At 44.9% G+C, this 17,240-nt stretch overlaps 2 protein-coding genes across 2 annotated transcripts in view; both read left to right on the forward strand.

Annotated features, from left to right (window-relative positions):
- ect2l (epithelial cell transforming 2 like) overlaps positions 1-491 on the forward strand; it is a 30,849-nt gene extending 30,358 nt beyond the window's left edge. Inside the window, exon 20 of the mRNA XM_031787726.1 lies at positions 170-491. Within this exon, the coding sequence (XP_031643586.1) occupies positions 170-222 (53 nt within the window). The 3' untranslated portion in view covers positions 223-491. The remainder of the gene's footprint in view (positions 1-169) is intronic.
- Positions 492-15,703, forward strand: LOC109881907 (beta-3 adrenergic receptor-like). Its single transcript, XM_020474003.2, has 6 exons — positions 492-582; positions 8,518-8,727; positions 9,531-9,754; positions 13,580-13,675; positions 13,882-14,747; positions 15,369-15,703. Exons 2-6 carry the CDS (start codon positions 8,536-8,538, stop codon positions 15,701-15,703), a joined length of 1,713 nt encoding a protein of 570 aa, XP_020329592.2. The 5' UTR covers positions 492-582; positions 8,518-8,535.
- Positions 15,704-17,240: the final 1,537 nt, after the last annotated feature.

The following is a 17,240-nucleotide window of genomic DNA, read 5'->3' on the forward strand; positions in this document are numbered from 1 at the left end:
ATAAGAAATGAATCAGCTATCCCAAAAGTCTCTTTGTTCCTCCAACATCCATTGGACTGAGAGTTTGATCTCTTACTCTTTCTCTCTGCCCCCCCCCCCTCTCAATTCAATTCTCTCTCTGTTCCCCCTTCCCTCTCTCTGCCCCTCTCCCCCCTCTCTCTCTCCTCAGTTCTCCCAGGTGCAGCAAGTGATAGGGTTGTTAGGACTATACAGAGGAAGTAGTCATTGTGTTGGAGTGTGCTTTGTGATTAATCTCTAATCACACACACACACAGAGAGAGAGAGAGAGAGAGAAACATACACCAGGGATGTGGACATACTGATCCTCAAGTGATATCTGCTAGTTCCGAATTAGTGTCCAGAATTAGTTCCATCCCGAGTGTTCTGCAGTCATCTTTGAGATCCAGTCTGAGTGTTCTAGAGTTGCCTTAGTGTTTTTGAGTGTTCTGAGTGTTCTAGAGTTGCCTTAGTGTTTTTGAGTGTTCTGAGTGTTCTAGAATGGTCTTCACCCCACACTGGAAAGACGGGAGGGGACTGGACAGTGCGCAGCTCCTGCCGTGACGACGCCTCTAGGTGACTCAAGTAAGTACATTTAATTTTCTTGTATATCGTATGATTGATTTTCTCTTTCCTATCCTCCTTGTCTTGTGTGAAGTAATAGGCATGGTGAAAAACACCCAAATACACATTCATTGAAATGTGAAAGAAATATAAAATAATTATAATATACAGTACAAGTAGAAGTTGGTACAGCTACTCATTCGTGACTTTAGAGAATTCATTACAACAACAACAACAACAAAGGATTTAAAACCTCTTGGGGCTAGGGGGCAGAATTGTCACTTTTGGATAAATAGCGTGCCCAATTTCAACTTCCTGCTACTCATGCCAAGAATATAAGATATGCATATTATTCATATATTTGGATAGAAAACACTCTGAAGTTTCTAAAACTGTTTGAATCATGTCTGTGAGTATAACAAAACTTATGTAGCAGGCAAAACCCAGAGGACTAACTGTTCAGATTATTATTATTTTTCCCCTCTCTCTGTTCCCTGACTTGTTATTGCCGAGGGATATTTCTTAGGAACCTGTTTTCAGTTCCCACCACTTCCGCTGGATGTCACCAGTCTTTGGAATTTGGTTGAGGTTATTCCTTTGTGCAATGAGTAAGTAGGCCAACTAGGAACTGGGGACACTTTTGTGAGTTGCGCAAGACGTGAAAAGTGGCGCTGGTTTGTTTTCATTCCTGTATTCCTGTTGTATTACAAAAGTAGTTTGAAATATTTTGGCAAAGTTTATAGGCAATTTTTGAAATATTTTGTAGTGACGTTGCGTTTTTTTGTAAGCTGTTTTTTTTCTGGATCAAACAAGCTTTATAAATGGACATTTTGGATATATATGGACGGAATTAATCGAACAAAAGGACCAATTGTGATGTTTATGGGACATATTGGAGTGCCAACAAAAGAAGCTTGTCAAAGGTAATGCATGTTTTATATTTTATTTCAGCGTTTTGTGTAGCACCTTCAGGGTTGAAATATGCTAACTCCTTTGTTTACTGCTGGTGCAGATGGTGCAGATAATAGCTTCTTATGCTTCTGCCGAAAAGCATTTTTAAAATCTGACATGTTGGCTGGATTCACAACGAGTGTAGCTTTAATTGAGTATCTACATGTGTCATTTAATGGAAGTTTGAATGTTATAGTATTTTATTTGAATCTGGCGCTCTGCATTTCCTCTGGCAATTGGCCAGTTGAGACATTTGCGTCCCGCCTATCCCTAACTAGAAACAAACTTTCAAACATAAGGAAACTTGTTGGCAGGGAAAAAACACGTTTAAAAAAAAATAGGGTTTTGTCACAATTGTGTAGGTGTCATAACCAGCCAAAAAACTACGTAAGTACAAAAGTACAGTAGTAAATAGTAAATACAGTAGTAGAAATACTAGAATGAGCTTACAGTACCAGTCAAAAGTTTGGACACACCTACTCATTCAAGGATTTATCTTTATTTGTACTATTTTCTAGTAGTGAAGATAGTGAAGACTATGAAAGAACTCGTATGGAATAATGTAGCAACCAAAAAAGTGTGAAACAATTCAAAATATATTTTACATTTTTCAAAGTAGCCACTCTGAGCATACACTCTTGGAAGAGTTGGTCATATAGTACACTCAGGACCCCAGGAAGAGGTGATAATATAGTACACTCAGGACCCAGGAAGAGGTGATAATATAGGACACTCAGGACCCAGGAAGAGTTGGTCATATAGTACACTCAGGACCCAGGAAGAGGTGATAATATAGTACACTATAGTACACTCAGGACCCAGGAAGAGTTGCAGGGGAGAAGAGAAGAATGTGCCTATTTGAAAGCTAGGAAGAAAAATAACTAGCTCACATTTAATTTAAAAGTATCTCTCTTGCTAGAAGAGGTTGGAGACCCCTGTTATACACACCGCTACAGTTCATCAAAATTCAGCATCCCCCCCCCCCCGCAAAAAATAAACCTTCAATCTCCAGATCGACATCCAGATCATTAACCCTCTGCTCTACCAGGGGATAGCTGTGGCCTTGCAGGGTTGTTTCAGTCTTAAGGGGTGAATCTGGAAGCCGAACACAATATTCTGACTTTGGGTTCCCATCCTCTTCATATGCTGTGCTACGGTAACACTTTATTTTAGGATTTTGCTCTTTGTTATTGTGCTTTTTTGTTGTTGTTGTTGTTGTTGACAATTTCAATTGAAAACCATCTCAGTGAGGTACCTCATTTTTACCCAGAAATCATTTGTTATTGATCCTTTTTACCCAGAAATCATTTGTTATTGATTATTTTGACCCAGAAATCATTTGTTATTGATCATTTTTACCCAGAAATAATTTGTTATTGATCATTTTTACCCAGAAATCATTTGTTATTGATCATTTTTACCCAGAAATCATTTGATATAAAAACGGCTGCATTGAATCTTTTTTGAAATCAATAAAATATTTGTTTAAATTTTTCCTGAATTTTAGTTATCACCCTTTTTCAGAAGGTGTATTTCATGCATGTTGTATGTGTGCAAATGCAGAATTTAGACAAACTAAAAAAACACAATATAATTCCTACTTTGAGACGCCTGATATGATCCCTTGTGTCTTATTTTTCATGATCTGAAAAGCAAAAAGTCATCCTAGATCAGCAGATACCTTTTTAAATATGGGCCCAGGAATACGCAACATATAAAGATGGTGAATGACCCCGTTACCGGTATTTCTCTGGGCTAGTTATGTTTGAGAAGGCTAAAAAGGAAGTATTGAATTCCTGATTGACAACATGGCTACATGTATTCCAGTCTATAGAAACATAATGGGGATGTATTCCAGTCTGTAGAAACATAATGGGGATGTATTCCAATCTGTAGAAACATAATGGGGATGTATTCCAGTCTGTAGAAACATAATGGGGATGTATTCCAGTCTGTAGAAACATAATGGGGATGTATTCCAGTCTGGAGGGAAACATAATGGGGATGTATTCCAGTCTATAGAAACATAATGGGGATGTATTCCAGTCTGGAGGGAAACATAATGGGGATGTATTCCAGTCTATAGAAACATAATGGGGATGTATTCCAGTCTGGAGGGAAACATAATGGGGATGTATTCCAGTCTACAGAAACATAATGGGGGGGATGTATTCCAGTCTGGAGAGAAACATAATGGGGATGTATTCCAGTCTATAGAAATATAATGGGGATGTATTCCAGTCTATAGAAACATAATGGGGATGTATTCCAGTCTGTAGAGAAACATAATGGGGATGTATTCCAGTCTGGAGGGAAACATAATGGGGATGTATTCCAGTCTGGAGAGAAACATAATGGGGATGTATTCCAATCTGGAGGGAAACATAATGGGGATGTATTCCAGTCTGGAGAGAAACATAATGGGGATGTATTCCAATCTGGAGGGAAACATAATGGGGATGTATTCCAATCTGGAGGGAAACATAATGGGGATGTATTCCAATCTGGAGGGAAACATAATGGGGATGTATTCCAATCTGTAGAAACATAATGGGGATGTATTCCAGTCTGGAGAGAAAAATAATGGGGATGTATTCCAATCTGGAGGGAAACATAATGGGGATGTATTCCAATCTGTAGAAACATAATGGGGATGTATTCCAATCTGGAGGGAAACATAATGGGGATGTATTCCAATCTGGAGGGAAACATAATGGGGATGTATTCCAATCTGTAGAAACATAATGGGGATGTATTCCAGTCTGGAGAGAAACATAATGGGGATGTATTCCAATCTGGAGGGAAACATAATGGGGATGTATTCCAATCTGTAGAAACATAATGGGGATGTATTCCAATCTGTAGGGAAACATAATGGGGATGTATTCCAGTCTGTAGAAACATAATGGGGATGTATTCCAATCTGTAGAGAAACATAATGGGGATGTATTCCAATCTGGAGGGAAACATAATGGGGATGTATTCCAATCTGGAGGGAAACATAATGGGGATGTATTCCAATCTGTAGAAACATAATGGGGATGTATTCCAATCTGTAGGGAAACATAATGGGGATGTATTCCAATCTGGAGGGAAACATAATGGGGATGTATTCCAATCTGTAGAAACATAATGGGGATGTATTCCAATCTGTAGGGAAACATAATGGGGATGTATTCCAGTCTGTAGAAACATAATGGGGATGTATTCCAATCTGTAGAGAAACATAATGGGGATGTATTCCAATCTGGAGGGAAACATAATGGGGATGTATTCCAATCTGGAGGGAAACATAATGGGGATGTATTCCAATCTGTAGAAACATAATGGGGATGTATTCCAATCTGGAGGGAAACATAATGGGGATGTATTCCAATCTGGAGGGAAACATAATGGGGATGTATTTTAAAGAAGCTATACATTTGCATACTGAGAATGTTGTGGTAATATTAGGCAAAACTTACATATAGCATTTTCAAAAGGTTTCGAGGACCTCCAAGACAGGTAAAATGTATACTGTGTGAACATCAATGGAATATTATGTTAAACCTAAAACACATATGCCATGAACGTCATAAAAACTGACTTGTTTCGAAATTGTGGAATATTATTATTTCTACTCCCGTAATTTATTTAAATGTTCTGAGAACCTTTTAAATAACTTAGACCAGGTGTTCTGTCAAAATTTTTACAACATTATAGGAATGTCCTGTACAATTGAACTTAAACATTGTGTTAATGTCATCACAACTGAGCATATTTTGTGTTTTGAGAACCGATCTTTTGTGATGTACCCGCACTGTTCTCACAACCTAGTTAAATGTTAAGGGATCCTCTTAGGGATCCCTTCAGCTCGAATCCCGTCAGCGGGATAGATTTGACAACGTCCGGTGAAATTGCAGAGCGCCAAATTCAAACTACAGAAATATAAATATTTAACATTCATATAAATACAAGTGTAATATATCAAAATAAAGCTTAACTTCTTGTTAATCAGCCGCCGTGTCAGATTTCAAAAAGGCTTTATGGCGAAAGCACACCATGCGATTATCTGAGGACAGCGCCATGCATACAATACATGAAAACCATTTTGCAACCAGGCAGGCAGGTGCAACACGAAAGTCAGAAATAGCGATATAATAAATGCCTTACCTTTGAAGATCTTCATCTTTTTGCAATCCCAAATGTCTCAGTGACACAATGAATGGTCGTTTTGTTCGATAAATTCCTTCTTTACATCCCCAAAATGTCAATTTATTTGGCGAGTTTGATTCAGAAATACACCGGTTCCAACTCACCCAACATGACTACAAATTATCTAATAAATTACCTGTAAACTTGGTCCAAACATTTCAAACAACGTTTCTAATCCAACCTCAGGTACCCTAAAATGTAAATAATCAATAAAATTTAAGACGGGATAAACAGTTTCCAATACCGGAGAAAAGTAACGAGGAGCGCGCTCCTGTTCACGCGCTCCTGTTCACGCGCTCCTGTTCACGTGCTCCTGTTCACGCGCTCCTGTTCACGCGCTCCTGTTCACGCGCACCTGTTCACGCGCCCCTGTTCACGCGCTCCTGTTCACGCGCTCCTGTTCACGCGCTCCTGTTCACGCGCACCAAAATAGTATTTTGAGTATCCTAGCTTCTGGGCCTGAGTAACAGGCAGTTTACTTTGGGCACGCTTTTCATCCGGATGTGAAAATAGTGCCCACTAGCTCGAAGAGGTTTTAAATGTTCTGGGGAATCTATAAAGAAATTAAAGATTGTTCTGTCAACGTTCTAGCAACATCAAAGGAATGGTTTGTGCACCCTGATAAAAAAATATTATCTGAATGTCAGCATAACTTGGAATGTTTTTGTGTTTTAGGAACATATCTCCACAATCTTCCCACAACCTAAATAATATTTCTGGGAACGTTCTTGTAACGTCAGGTGACTGTTTTTGGCACCCTAAAAGAAACATTGTAGAATCACCCACACAACTGGACAGGTTTTTGTGCTTTGGGAACATATATTTTGTGACATCCCCACAATGTTCCCGTCAGACCCACGACCTAATGAAACGTCCTGGGAACCTTTTAAAATAACAGATTAAAATGTGTTCTAGGAACATTCTTGCAACATCAGTCAAATGTTTAATACAAACATTCTAAGCACAACTAGACAGTTGTTGTGTTATGAGAACATTTGCCGCGACCTAACAAATGTTCTGTGAACTTTCACAGAACCAATTGAGGTTTTCTGGGATATTATTAGAGGGATTGTTTTCAATGTTCTTTGTCCATACTGTACATACAATCGACTGTTGAAAGAAAATGTATCTATTCATCACCAGCTGCTGTTTGAATGAACTTACATCCACTATCAGACTGGGTAAATAGAAAAGCACACAATGTGTGTGTGTGTGTGTGTGTGTGTGTGTGTGTCTGTGTGTGTGTGTGTCTGTGTCTGTGTCTGTGTCTGTGTCTGTGTGTGTCTGTGTGTGTCTGTGTGTCTGTGTCTGTGTGTGTGTGTGTGTGTGTGTGTGTGTGTGTGTCTGTGTGTGTCTGTGTGTGTGTGTGTGTCTGTGTGTGTCTGTGTGTGTCTGTGTGTGTGTCTGTGTGTGTGTGTGTGTGTGTGTGTGTGTGTGTGTGTGTGTCTGTGTCTGTGTGTCTGTGTCTGTGTGTGTGTGTGTGTGTGTGTGTGTGTGTGTGTGTCTGTGTCTCTGTGTCTGTGTGTCTGTGTGTCTGTGTCTGTGTGTGTGTGTGTCTGTGTGTGTGTGTGTGTCTGTGTGTCTGTGTGTGTGTGTATGTGTGTGTGTGTGTGTGTGCTTGTCAATAGTCGGGGTCGATTTCACGGCTTAGCAGGTGAGCACAAGGAATAGGCAGATCAAAGAATGAGTGAACAATTCATATTTTTAAATATCATGAGGAGGTGTTTTCAGTCTGTAGACGACAGGTCAGAAGACAGCTGAGTGACAGTGGGAGGAGGTGTTTTCAGTCTGTAGACGACAGGTCAGAAGACACCTGAGTGACAGTGGGAGGAAGTGTTTTCAGTCTGTAGACGACAGGTCAGAAGACAGCTGAGTGACAGTGGGAGGAGGTGTTTTCAGTCTGTAGACGACAGGTCAGAAGACAGCTGAGTGACAGTGGGAGGAAGTGTTTTCAGTCTGTAGACGACAGGTCAGAAGACACCTGAGTGACAGTGGGAGGAGGTGTTTTCTTTCTGTAGACAACAGGTCAGAAGACAGCTGAGTGACAGTGGGAGGAGGTGTTTTCAGTCTGTAGACGACAGGTCAGAAGACAGCTGAGTGACAGTGGGAGGAGGTGTTTTCAGTCTGTAGACGACAGGTCAGAAGACACCTGAGTGACAGTGGGAGGAGGTGTTTTCAGTCTGTAGACGACAGGTCAGAAGACAGCTGAGTGACAGTGGGAGGAAGTGTTTTCAGTCTGTAGACGACAGGTCAGAAGACACCTGAGTGACAGTGGGAGGAAGTGTTTTCAGTCTGTAGACGACAGGTCAGAAGACACCTGAGTGACAGTGGGAGGAGGTGTTTTCAGTCTGTAGACGACAGGTCAGAAGACAGCTGAGTGACAGTGGGAGGAGGTGTTTTCAGTCTGTAGACGACAGGTCAGAAGACACCTGAGTGACAGTGGGAGGAAGTGTTTTCAGTCTGTAGACGACAGGTCAGAAGACACCTGAGTGACAGTGGGAGGAGGTGTTTTCAGTCTGTAGATGACAGGTCAGAAGACAGCTGAGTGACAATGGGAGGAGGATGGTCTATCTTAACAGTCAGGTACGCAGGTACCATTGTGTCTCAATTCTATCCTCTTTAACATAGCCTAACCTCTTAACCAGCTCTAGGTAAACGTAAGCCTGCTAGCTGAAGGAAAAAGTGTCATAATTGAATTGAACATGAACTGTATTTCACTGTGGTGTGTGTGTGTGTGTGTGTGTGTGTGTGTGTGTGTGTGTGTGTGTGTGTGTGTGTGTGTGTGTGTGTGTGTGTGTGTGTGTTTATCAGCAGGTAGTATTAATCAGTATGAACATCAGTACCAGTGATAGTTGTGATGCATTCCAACTCTCCAGTAGCCACGTCCACGTCCCCAGTATTACTTGGCCCTACATCGCCGCTGAGCTGCTCATCGCTCTCCTCGCTATCGCTGGGAATTTCCTGGTCTGTCTGGCCGTGAACCGAAACCGGAAGCTACGCACCGTCACCAACTACTTCCTGGTGAGAGGCTGAGAAACGTGTTACACTGCCTTATTATTATTCGACCATGCTGGTCATTTATGAACATTTGAACATCTTGGCCATGTTCTGTTATAATCTCCACCCGGCACAGCCAGAAGAGGACTGGCCACCCCACATAGCCTGGTTCCTCTCTAGGTTTCTTCCTAGGTATTGGCCTTTCTAGGGAGTTTTTCCTAGCCACCGTGCTTCTACACCTGCATTGCTTGCTGTTTGGGGTTTTAGGCTGGGTTTCTGTACAGCACTTTGAGATATCAGCTGATGTACGAAGGGCTATATAAATACATTTGATTTGATTTGATTTGATTTAAAAAGGTCCCAATGGGAAGAAGGAAGATCAAACAGATAGATGACTCTGGATGGATAAAACCTGTTTTAGCATGGGCATTGCCATTCAGGACTCCCACCATTTCAAAGTAGTCAACTGGGTGGGGATTCCTATGGTTGGGAGTGATCAGCCAATGGTCTGAGGATTGTCTTCTTCAGATCGGATTGTTTATGATTAGTAAATGGCTTGACGCTATATCACCGCCACCTAGTGGCCACAATAAATTAACGACAAGATTTGGTTCAGTACTGCAGGTGGCGGGTAAATCACCAATATTAAACCCGTACACTTTTTTTCAAACATGAGATGAAAATGTACTACTCTACAAATATCATGATGGCACACATACAAATATGAGTCCTCTATCGAACTCTGTGGAGAAGATGAACTAATAGGAACCAAAGGAACCCAGGAAGAAACTTCAAAAGGAACTTCTCTCCCCATTCCCCTTTCCCAGGTGTCGCTTTCGGTGGCCGACATCTTTGTGGGCGTGCTGGCGATCCCGTGTGCCGTGTTGACCGACTTGGGCCAGCCGCGCCACAACCTGCCTCTGTGTCTGCTCCTCCTGAGTGTGCTCATCGTGCTAACCCAGAGCTCCATCCTCAGCCTGCTAGCGGTAGCCGCAGAGCGCTACGTGGCTATCCTGCTGCCGCTCCAGTACCAGAGGATCGTGAGCCCCAGGTAGGTCACCCAGGTGGATGAGGCGAGTTAGCTGCTAATAATAGCCCACCCAGGTGGATGAGACTAGTTAGTTGCTAATCATAGCCCACCCAGGTGTATAGGGCTAGTTAGCTGCTGATCATAGCCTACCCAGGTGGATGAGGCGAGTTAGCTGCTAATAATAGCCCACCCAGGTGGATGAGACTAGTTAGTTGCTAATCATAGCCCACCCAGGTGTATAGGGCTAGTTAGCTGCTGATCATAGCCTACCCAGGTGAATGAGGCTAGTTAGCTGCTGATCATAGTCCAGCCAGGTGGATGTAGACTAGTTAGCTGCTGATCATAGTCCAGCCAGGTGAATGTAGACTAGTTAGCTGCTGATCATAGTCCACCCAGGTGAATGAGGCTAGTTAGCTGCTGATCATAGTCCACCCAGGTGAATGTAGACTAGTTAGCTGCTGATCATAGTCCACCCAGGTGGATGTAGACTAGTTAGCTGATCATAGTCCACCCAGGTGAATGAGGCTAGTTAGCTGCTGATCATAGTCCAGCCAGGTGAATGAGGCTAGTTAGCTGCTGATCATAGTCCAGCCAGGTGGATGTAGACTAGTTAGCTGCTGATCATAGTCCAGCCAGGTGTATGAGGCTAGTTAGCTGCTGATCATAGCCCACCCAGGTAGATGTAGACTAGTTAGCTGCTGACCATAGTCCACCTAGGTGGATGAGGCTAGTTAGCTGCTGATCATAGTCCAGCCAGGTGAATGAGGCTAGTTAGCTGCTGATCATAGTTCAGCCAGGTGGATGAGGCTAGTTAGCTGCTGATCATAGTCCACCCAGGTGAATTGGGCTAGTTAGCTGCAGATCATAGCCCACCCAGGTGGATGTAGACTAGTTAGCTGCTGATCATAGTCCACCCAGGTGAATGAGGCTAGTTAGCTGCTGATCATAGTCCAGCCAGGTGAATGAGGCTAGTTAGCTGCTGATCATAGTCCACCCAGGTGAATGAGGCTAGTTAGCTGCTGATCATAGTCCAGCCAGGTGAATGAGACTAGTTAGCTGCTGATCATAGTCCACCCAAGTGAATGAGGCTAGTTAGCTACAGATCATAGCCCACCCAGGTGGATGTAGACTAGTTAGCTGCTGATCATAGTCCACCCAGGTGAATGAGGCTAGTTAGCTGATCATAGTCCACCCAGGTGGATGTAGACTAGTTAGCTGCTGATCATAGTCCAGCCAGGTGAATGAGGCTAGTTAGCTGCTGATCATAGTCCAGCCAGGTGAATGAGGCTAGTTAGCTGCTGATCATAGTCCAGCCAGGTGAATGAGGCTAGTTAGCTGCTGATCATAGTCCAGCCAGGTGAATGAGGCTAGTTAGCTGCTGATCATAGTCCAGCCAGGTGAATGAGGCTAGTTAGCTGCTGATCATAGTCCAGCCAGGTGAATGAGGCTAGTTAGCTGCTGATCATAGTCCAGCCAGGTGAATGAGGCTAGTTAGCTGCTAATCATAGTCCAGCCAGGTGAATGAGGCTAGTTAGCTGCTGATCATAGTCCAGCCAGGTGAATGAGGCTAGTTAGCTGCTGATCATAGTCCAGCCAGGTGAATGAGGCTAGTTAGCTGCTGATCATAGTCCAGCCAGGTGAATGAGGCTAGTTAGCTGCTGATCATAGTCCAGCCAGGTGAATGAGGCTAGTTAGCTGCTGATCATAGTCCAGCCAGGTGAATGCGGCTAGTTAGCTGCTGATCATAGTCCAGCCAGGTGAATGAGGCTAGTTAGCTGCTGATCATAGTCCACCCAGGTGAATGAGGCTAGTTAGCTGATCATAGTCCACCCAGGTGGATGTAGACTAGTTAGCTGCTGATCATAGTCCAGCCAGGTGAATGAGGCTAGTTAGCTGCTGATCATAGTCCACCCAGGTGAATTGGGCTAGTTAGCTGCTGATCATAGCCCACCCAGGTGAATGTAGACTAGTTAGCTGCTGATCATAGTCCATCCAGGTGAATGAGGCTAGTTAGCTGCTGATCATAGTCCACCCAGGTGAATGAGGCTAGTTAGCTGCTGATCATAGTCCACCCAGGTGAATGAGGCTAGTTAGCTGCTGATCATAGTCCACCCAGGTGAATGAGGCTAGTTAGCTGCTGATCATAGTCCACCCAGGTGAATGAGGCTAGTTAGCTGCGGATCATAGTCCAGCAAGGTGAATGAGGCTAGTTAGCTGCTGATCATAGTCCACCCAGGTGAATGAGGCTAGTTAGCTGCTGATCATAGTCCAGCCAGGTGGATGAGGCTAGTTAGCTGCTGATCATAGTCCCCCCAGGTGAATGAGGCTAGTTAGCTGCTGATCATAGTCCAGACAGGTGAATGAGGCTAGTTAGCTGCTGATCATAGTCCACCCAGGTGAATGGGGCTAGTTAGCTGCTGATCATAGTCCAGCCAGGTGAATGAGACTAGTTAGCTGCTGATCATAGTCCACCCAAGTGAATGAGGCTAGTTAGCTACAGATCATAGCCCACCCAGGTGGATGTAGACTAGTTAGTTGCTGATCATAGTCCACCCAGGTGAATGAGGCTAGTTAGCTGATCATAGTCCACCCAGGTGGATGTAGACTAGTTAGCTGCTGATCATAGTCCAGCCAGGTGAATGAGGCTAGTTAGCTGCTAATCAATGCCCACCCAGGTGAATGAGGCTAGTTAGCTGCTGATCATAGCCCACCCAGGTGAATGAGGCTAGTTAGCTGCTAATCATAGCCCACCCAGGTGAATGAGGCTAGTTAGCTGCTGATCATAGTCCAGCCAGGTGAATGAGGCTAGTTAGCTGCTGATCATAGTCCAGCCAGGTGAATGAGGCTAGTTAGCTGCTGATCATTGTCCAGCCAGGTGAATGAGGCTAGTTAGCTGCTGATCATAGTCAACCCAGGTGAATGAGGCTAGTTAGCTGCTGATCATAGTCCACCCAGGTGAATGAGGCTAGTTAGCTGCTGATCATAGCCCAGCCAGGTGAATGAGGCTAGTTAGCTGCTGATCATAGCCCAGCCAGGTGAATGAGGCTAGTTAGCTGCTAATCATAGCCCACCCAGGTGAATGAGGCTAGTTAGCTGCTAATCATAGCCCAGCCAGGTGAATGAGGCTAGTTAGCTGCTAATCATAGCCCACCCAGGTGAATGAGGCTAGTTAGCTGCTAATCATAGCCCACCCAGGTGAATGAGGCTAGTTAGCTGCTAATCATAGCCCAGCCAGGTGAATGAGGCTAGTTAGCTGCTAATCATAGCCCACCCAGGTGAATGAGGCTAGTTAGCTGCTAATCATAGCCCAGCCAGGTGAATGAGGCTAGTTAGCTGCTGATCATAGCCCAGCCAGGTGAATGAGGCTAGTTAGCTGCTAATCATAGCCCACCCAGGTGAATGAGGCTAGTTAGCTGCTAATCATAGCCCAGCCAGGTGAATGAGGCTAGTTAGCTGCTAATCATAGCCCACCCAGGTGAATGAGGCTAGTTAGCTGCTAATCATAGCCCACCCAGGTGAATGAGGCTAGTTAGCTGCTAATCATAGCCCAGCCAGGTGAATGAGGCTAGTTAGCTGCTAATCATAGCCCACCCAGGTGAATGAGGCTAGTTAGCTGCTAATCATAGCCCAGCCAGGTGAATGAGGCTAGTTAGCTGCTAGCCATGTGTTTTCCTGTGTATTTCCATGTATGTGTGTTATGTCCTGCATTGGCCGACACCCAGGACCACATTGGAAATAAATGTTTTTACTCTTTCATGTGTCATCCTCTGGGTTCCGTTTGTACTTATAAAACGGTATTTAAACCATTCTAATTGTTTTACCCCCAAAAAAATTAAAATCAATCAGGAACGCCCGGCTGGCCCTGATCCTCACCTGGTGTCTGGCCCTACTCTCTGGTTCCATCCCTCTGATGGGCTGGCACGGATCACTGCCACCTTCTGGGTACGTATCGTAACATGACATTGTTGAAAAATTTTCCATCTTTAAATCTGTATATAAATGTTCATCTTACAATCTGTAACTACCTGGTTGTCACCAGTATATGGTTTACTTGAACTTTCAAATTTAAATTATACGCTAACTAATTTCTATTCAAAAAAGAATGCTGTATTAAAGTAAAATGTAATCTCTTCACTTTTTATTTTCAGGGCCTGTCTCTTCCCCTGTGTGGTCAATTTGAGTTATATGGTCTACTTCAACTTCTTGGGCGGGGTGCTGGTTCCCCTGGTGGTCATGTTTATCATCTACGGTCACATCTTCCTCACGGTCCGACAGCAGCTCAGACGCATCGCAGCCGGGAGGGGACCAGCCAGACCTGATACCAGGGATGGAGAGATGGGACCAGCCAGGTCTGATACCAGGGATGGAGAGAGGGGACCAGCCAGGTCTGATACCACGGATGGAGAGAGGGGACCAGCCAGGTCTGATACCACGGATGGAGAGAGGGGACCAGCCAGGTCTGATACCAGGGGTGGAGAGATGGGACCAGCCAGGTCTGATATCAGGGAGGGAGAGATGGGACCAGCCAGGCCTGATACCAGGGATGGAGAGAGGGGACCAGCCAGGCCCGATACCAGGGATGGAGAGATGGGACCAGCCAGGCCTGATACCAGGGAGGGAGAGAGGGGACCTGCCTGGCCTGATACCAGGGGTGGAGAGATGGGACCAGCCAGACCTGATACCAGGGATGGAGAGAGGGGACCAGCCAGGCCTGATACCAGGGAGGGAGAGAGGGGACCAGCCAGGTCTGATACCAGGGAGGGAGAGATGGGACCAGCCAGGCCTGATACCAGGGATGGAGAGAGGGGACCAGCCAGGCACGATACAAGGGATGGAGAGATGGGACCAGCCAGGCCTGATACCAGGGAGGGAGAGAGGGGACCTGCCTGGCCTGATACCAGGGGTGGAGAGATGGGACCAGCCAGACCTGATACCAGGGATGGAGAGAGGGGACCAGCCTGGCCTGATACCAGGGATGGAGAGATGGGACCAGCCTGGCCTGATACCAGGGATTGTGGGACTGGGGCTTGGAGCAGAGAGGATGATGCTGGGGCTGGAAAGAGGACTAGAGTTGAGGTTGGGGCTGGAAAGAGGGCTAGGGTTGATGCTGGGTCTGGAAAGACGACTAGGGTTGAGGCTGGGGCTGAAAAGACGGCTAGGGTTGAGGCTGGGGCTGGAAAGACGACTAGGGTTGAGGCTGGGGCTGGAAAGACGACTAGGATTGAGGCTGGGGATGGAAAGACGACTAGGATTGAGGCTGGGGATGGAAAGACGACTAGGATTGAGGCTGGGGCTGGAAAGACGACTAGGGTTGAGGCTGGGGCTGGAAAGACGACTAGGGTTGAGCCTGGGGATGGAAAGAGGGCTAGGGTTGAGGCTGGGGCTGGAAAGACAACTAGGGTTGAGCCTGGGGATGGAAAGAGGGCTAGGGTTGAGCCTGGGGCTGGAAAGAGGGCTAGGATTGAGGCTGGGGCTGGAAAGAGGGCTAGGATTGAGGCTTGGGGTGTTAGTGGGGTAGCAGTGTGGGGAGGAGCTGGGAATAAATGGTCAGAGGGTGAGAGTTGGAGTGGAAATGCTGCGGAGATGACTAGCCATGCTAGTGGCTGTGTTAGAACTGATTCTGGGTCTGTGGTAGCCAGCGAATCCAAGTCTGAGTCCAGAGGTCCAGTGAAGGACAGGTGTGGGTCCGGCGTCAGCGAGTATAAGCGAGCGGTGCGTATGCGCCGTGAGGTGAGGAAGGCCACCTCTCTGTTCCTGGTGTTGTTCCTGTTTATGTTGTGCTGGCTGCCTCTCCACTTCCTGAACTGTGTTACGTTGATGTGCCCGCGCTGCCACGTGCCCCTGCCCCTCACCCTGGCAGCCATACTGCTGTCCCACGCCAACTCTGCCCTTAACCCGCTGCTCTACGCCTATCGCATGAGGTCTTTCAGACACACACTGAGGGCGCTCTGCTGCACACACACTGCATGATACACACACACTGCATGATACACACACACTGCATGATACACACACACTGCATGATACACACACACACACACACACTGCATGATACACACACACACTGAGGGCGCTCTGCTACACACACACTGCATGACACGACACTGCTTAACACACACACACACACACACACACACACACACAGTGGATCAGTGGTCTAAGACACTACATCTCAGTGCAAGAGGCATCACTACAGTACCTGGTTTGAATCCAGGCTGTATCACATCCGGCCGTGATTGGGAGTCCCGTAGGGCGGCGCACAATTGGCTCAGCGTCGTCCGGGTTTGGCTGGTGTAGGCCGTCATTGTAAAATAACAATTTGTTCTTAACTAACTTGCCTAGTTAAATAAAGGTTCAATAAATAAATAAAATGACACACACTCACACACTTATTGACACACACAACATAACAGATATCTCATCCAGAGGATTGTAATGTTTGTTTATTAGACAAACTCTGTAGATTATGGCAAATTCAAATAAAAGCTAATTCTTCAACAACAACAACATACTCTCTAGTTTCTGTGTCAGTCTCATCAAGTAGTAAAACTAGTTGAATTATTCTGGGTTGGTCAAGTAGTAGTCGCTCGTTGCCATGCCGCCAAAATCCCGTCGTTGTCACGGCTGGTTCTCGATGAGGCTAGTCAAGTAGTAATAAACAAGTAGTTGAATGATCTAAAAGCAGTAGCACCCCCAGTGATGCTTTGTGCAGACCGCACCACTCTCTGGAGCCCTGCGGTTGTGGGCGGTGCAGTTGCCGTACCAGGCGGTGAGACAGAATGCTCTCAATTGTGCATCTGTTAAAGCTTGTGAGGGTTTTAGGTGACAAGCTAAATTTCTTCAGCCTCCTGGGGTTGAAGAGGTGCTGTTGCGCCTTCTTCACCACACTGTCTGTGTGGGTGGACCATTTCAGTTTGTCAGTGATATGTACGCTGAGGAACTTAAAACATTCCACCTTCTTCACTGCTGTCCCATCAATGTGGATAGGGGGTTGTGTTACAGACAAAATATAAAATGGATTAGTGAGATTTTGTGTCACTGGCGTACACACAATACACTATAAATGTCAAAGTGGAATTTAGTTTTTAGAAATGTTTACGAAATGTATTAAAAATGAAAAGCTGAATAATAAATAATAATAAGTATTTTGTTTTGGCTGAAATCACATTTATTTATATAATTATTTATAAATTATTTATAATTATTTTAAATGTATTTATAATTATTTATAAATTATTTATAAAGTCCTTCTTACATCAGCTGATATCACAAAGTGCTGTACAGAAGCCCAGCCTAAAACCCCAAAACAGCAAGCAATGCAGGTGTAGAAGCACAAACTAAGTAAGTTCAGGAGTAAATATTTGCTTAACAAGTTACATAATAAGTTGCATGGACTCACTCTGTGTGCAATAATAGTGTTTAACATGATTTTTAAAGGACTACCTCATCTCTGTACCCCACACATACAATTATCTGTAAGGTCCCTCAGTCGAGCAGTGACTTTCAA

Source organism: Oncorhynchus kisutch, linkage group LG14 (assembly GCF_002021735.2).
Source record: "Oncorhynchus kisutch isolate 150728-3 linkage group LG14, Okis_V2, whole genome shotgun sequence".
In the NCBI taxonomy this organism is placed as follows: Eukaryota; Metazoa; Chordata; class Actinopteri; order Salmoniformes; family Salmonidae; genus Oncorhynchus; species Oncorhynchus kisutch.

Excerpts from the sequence above, each read along its gene's own strand:
- LOC109881907 (XM_020474003.2), top strand. The coding sequence starts at position 8,536 with ATGAACATCAGTACCAGTGATAGTTGTGATGCATTCCAACTCTCCAGT. Across the intron at positions 8,728-9,530 it reads CCGTCACCAACTACTTCCTG|GTGTCGCTTTCGGTGGCCGA; the intron begins GTGAGAGGCTGA and ends CCCCTTTCCCAG. Across the intron at positions 13,676-13,881 it reads GGATCACTGCCACCTTCTGG|GGCCTGTCTCTTCCCCTGTG; the intron begins GTACGTATCGTA and ends TTTTATTTTCAG.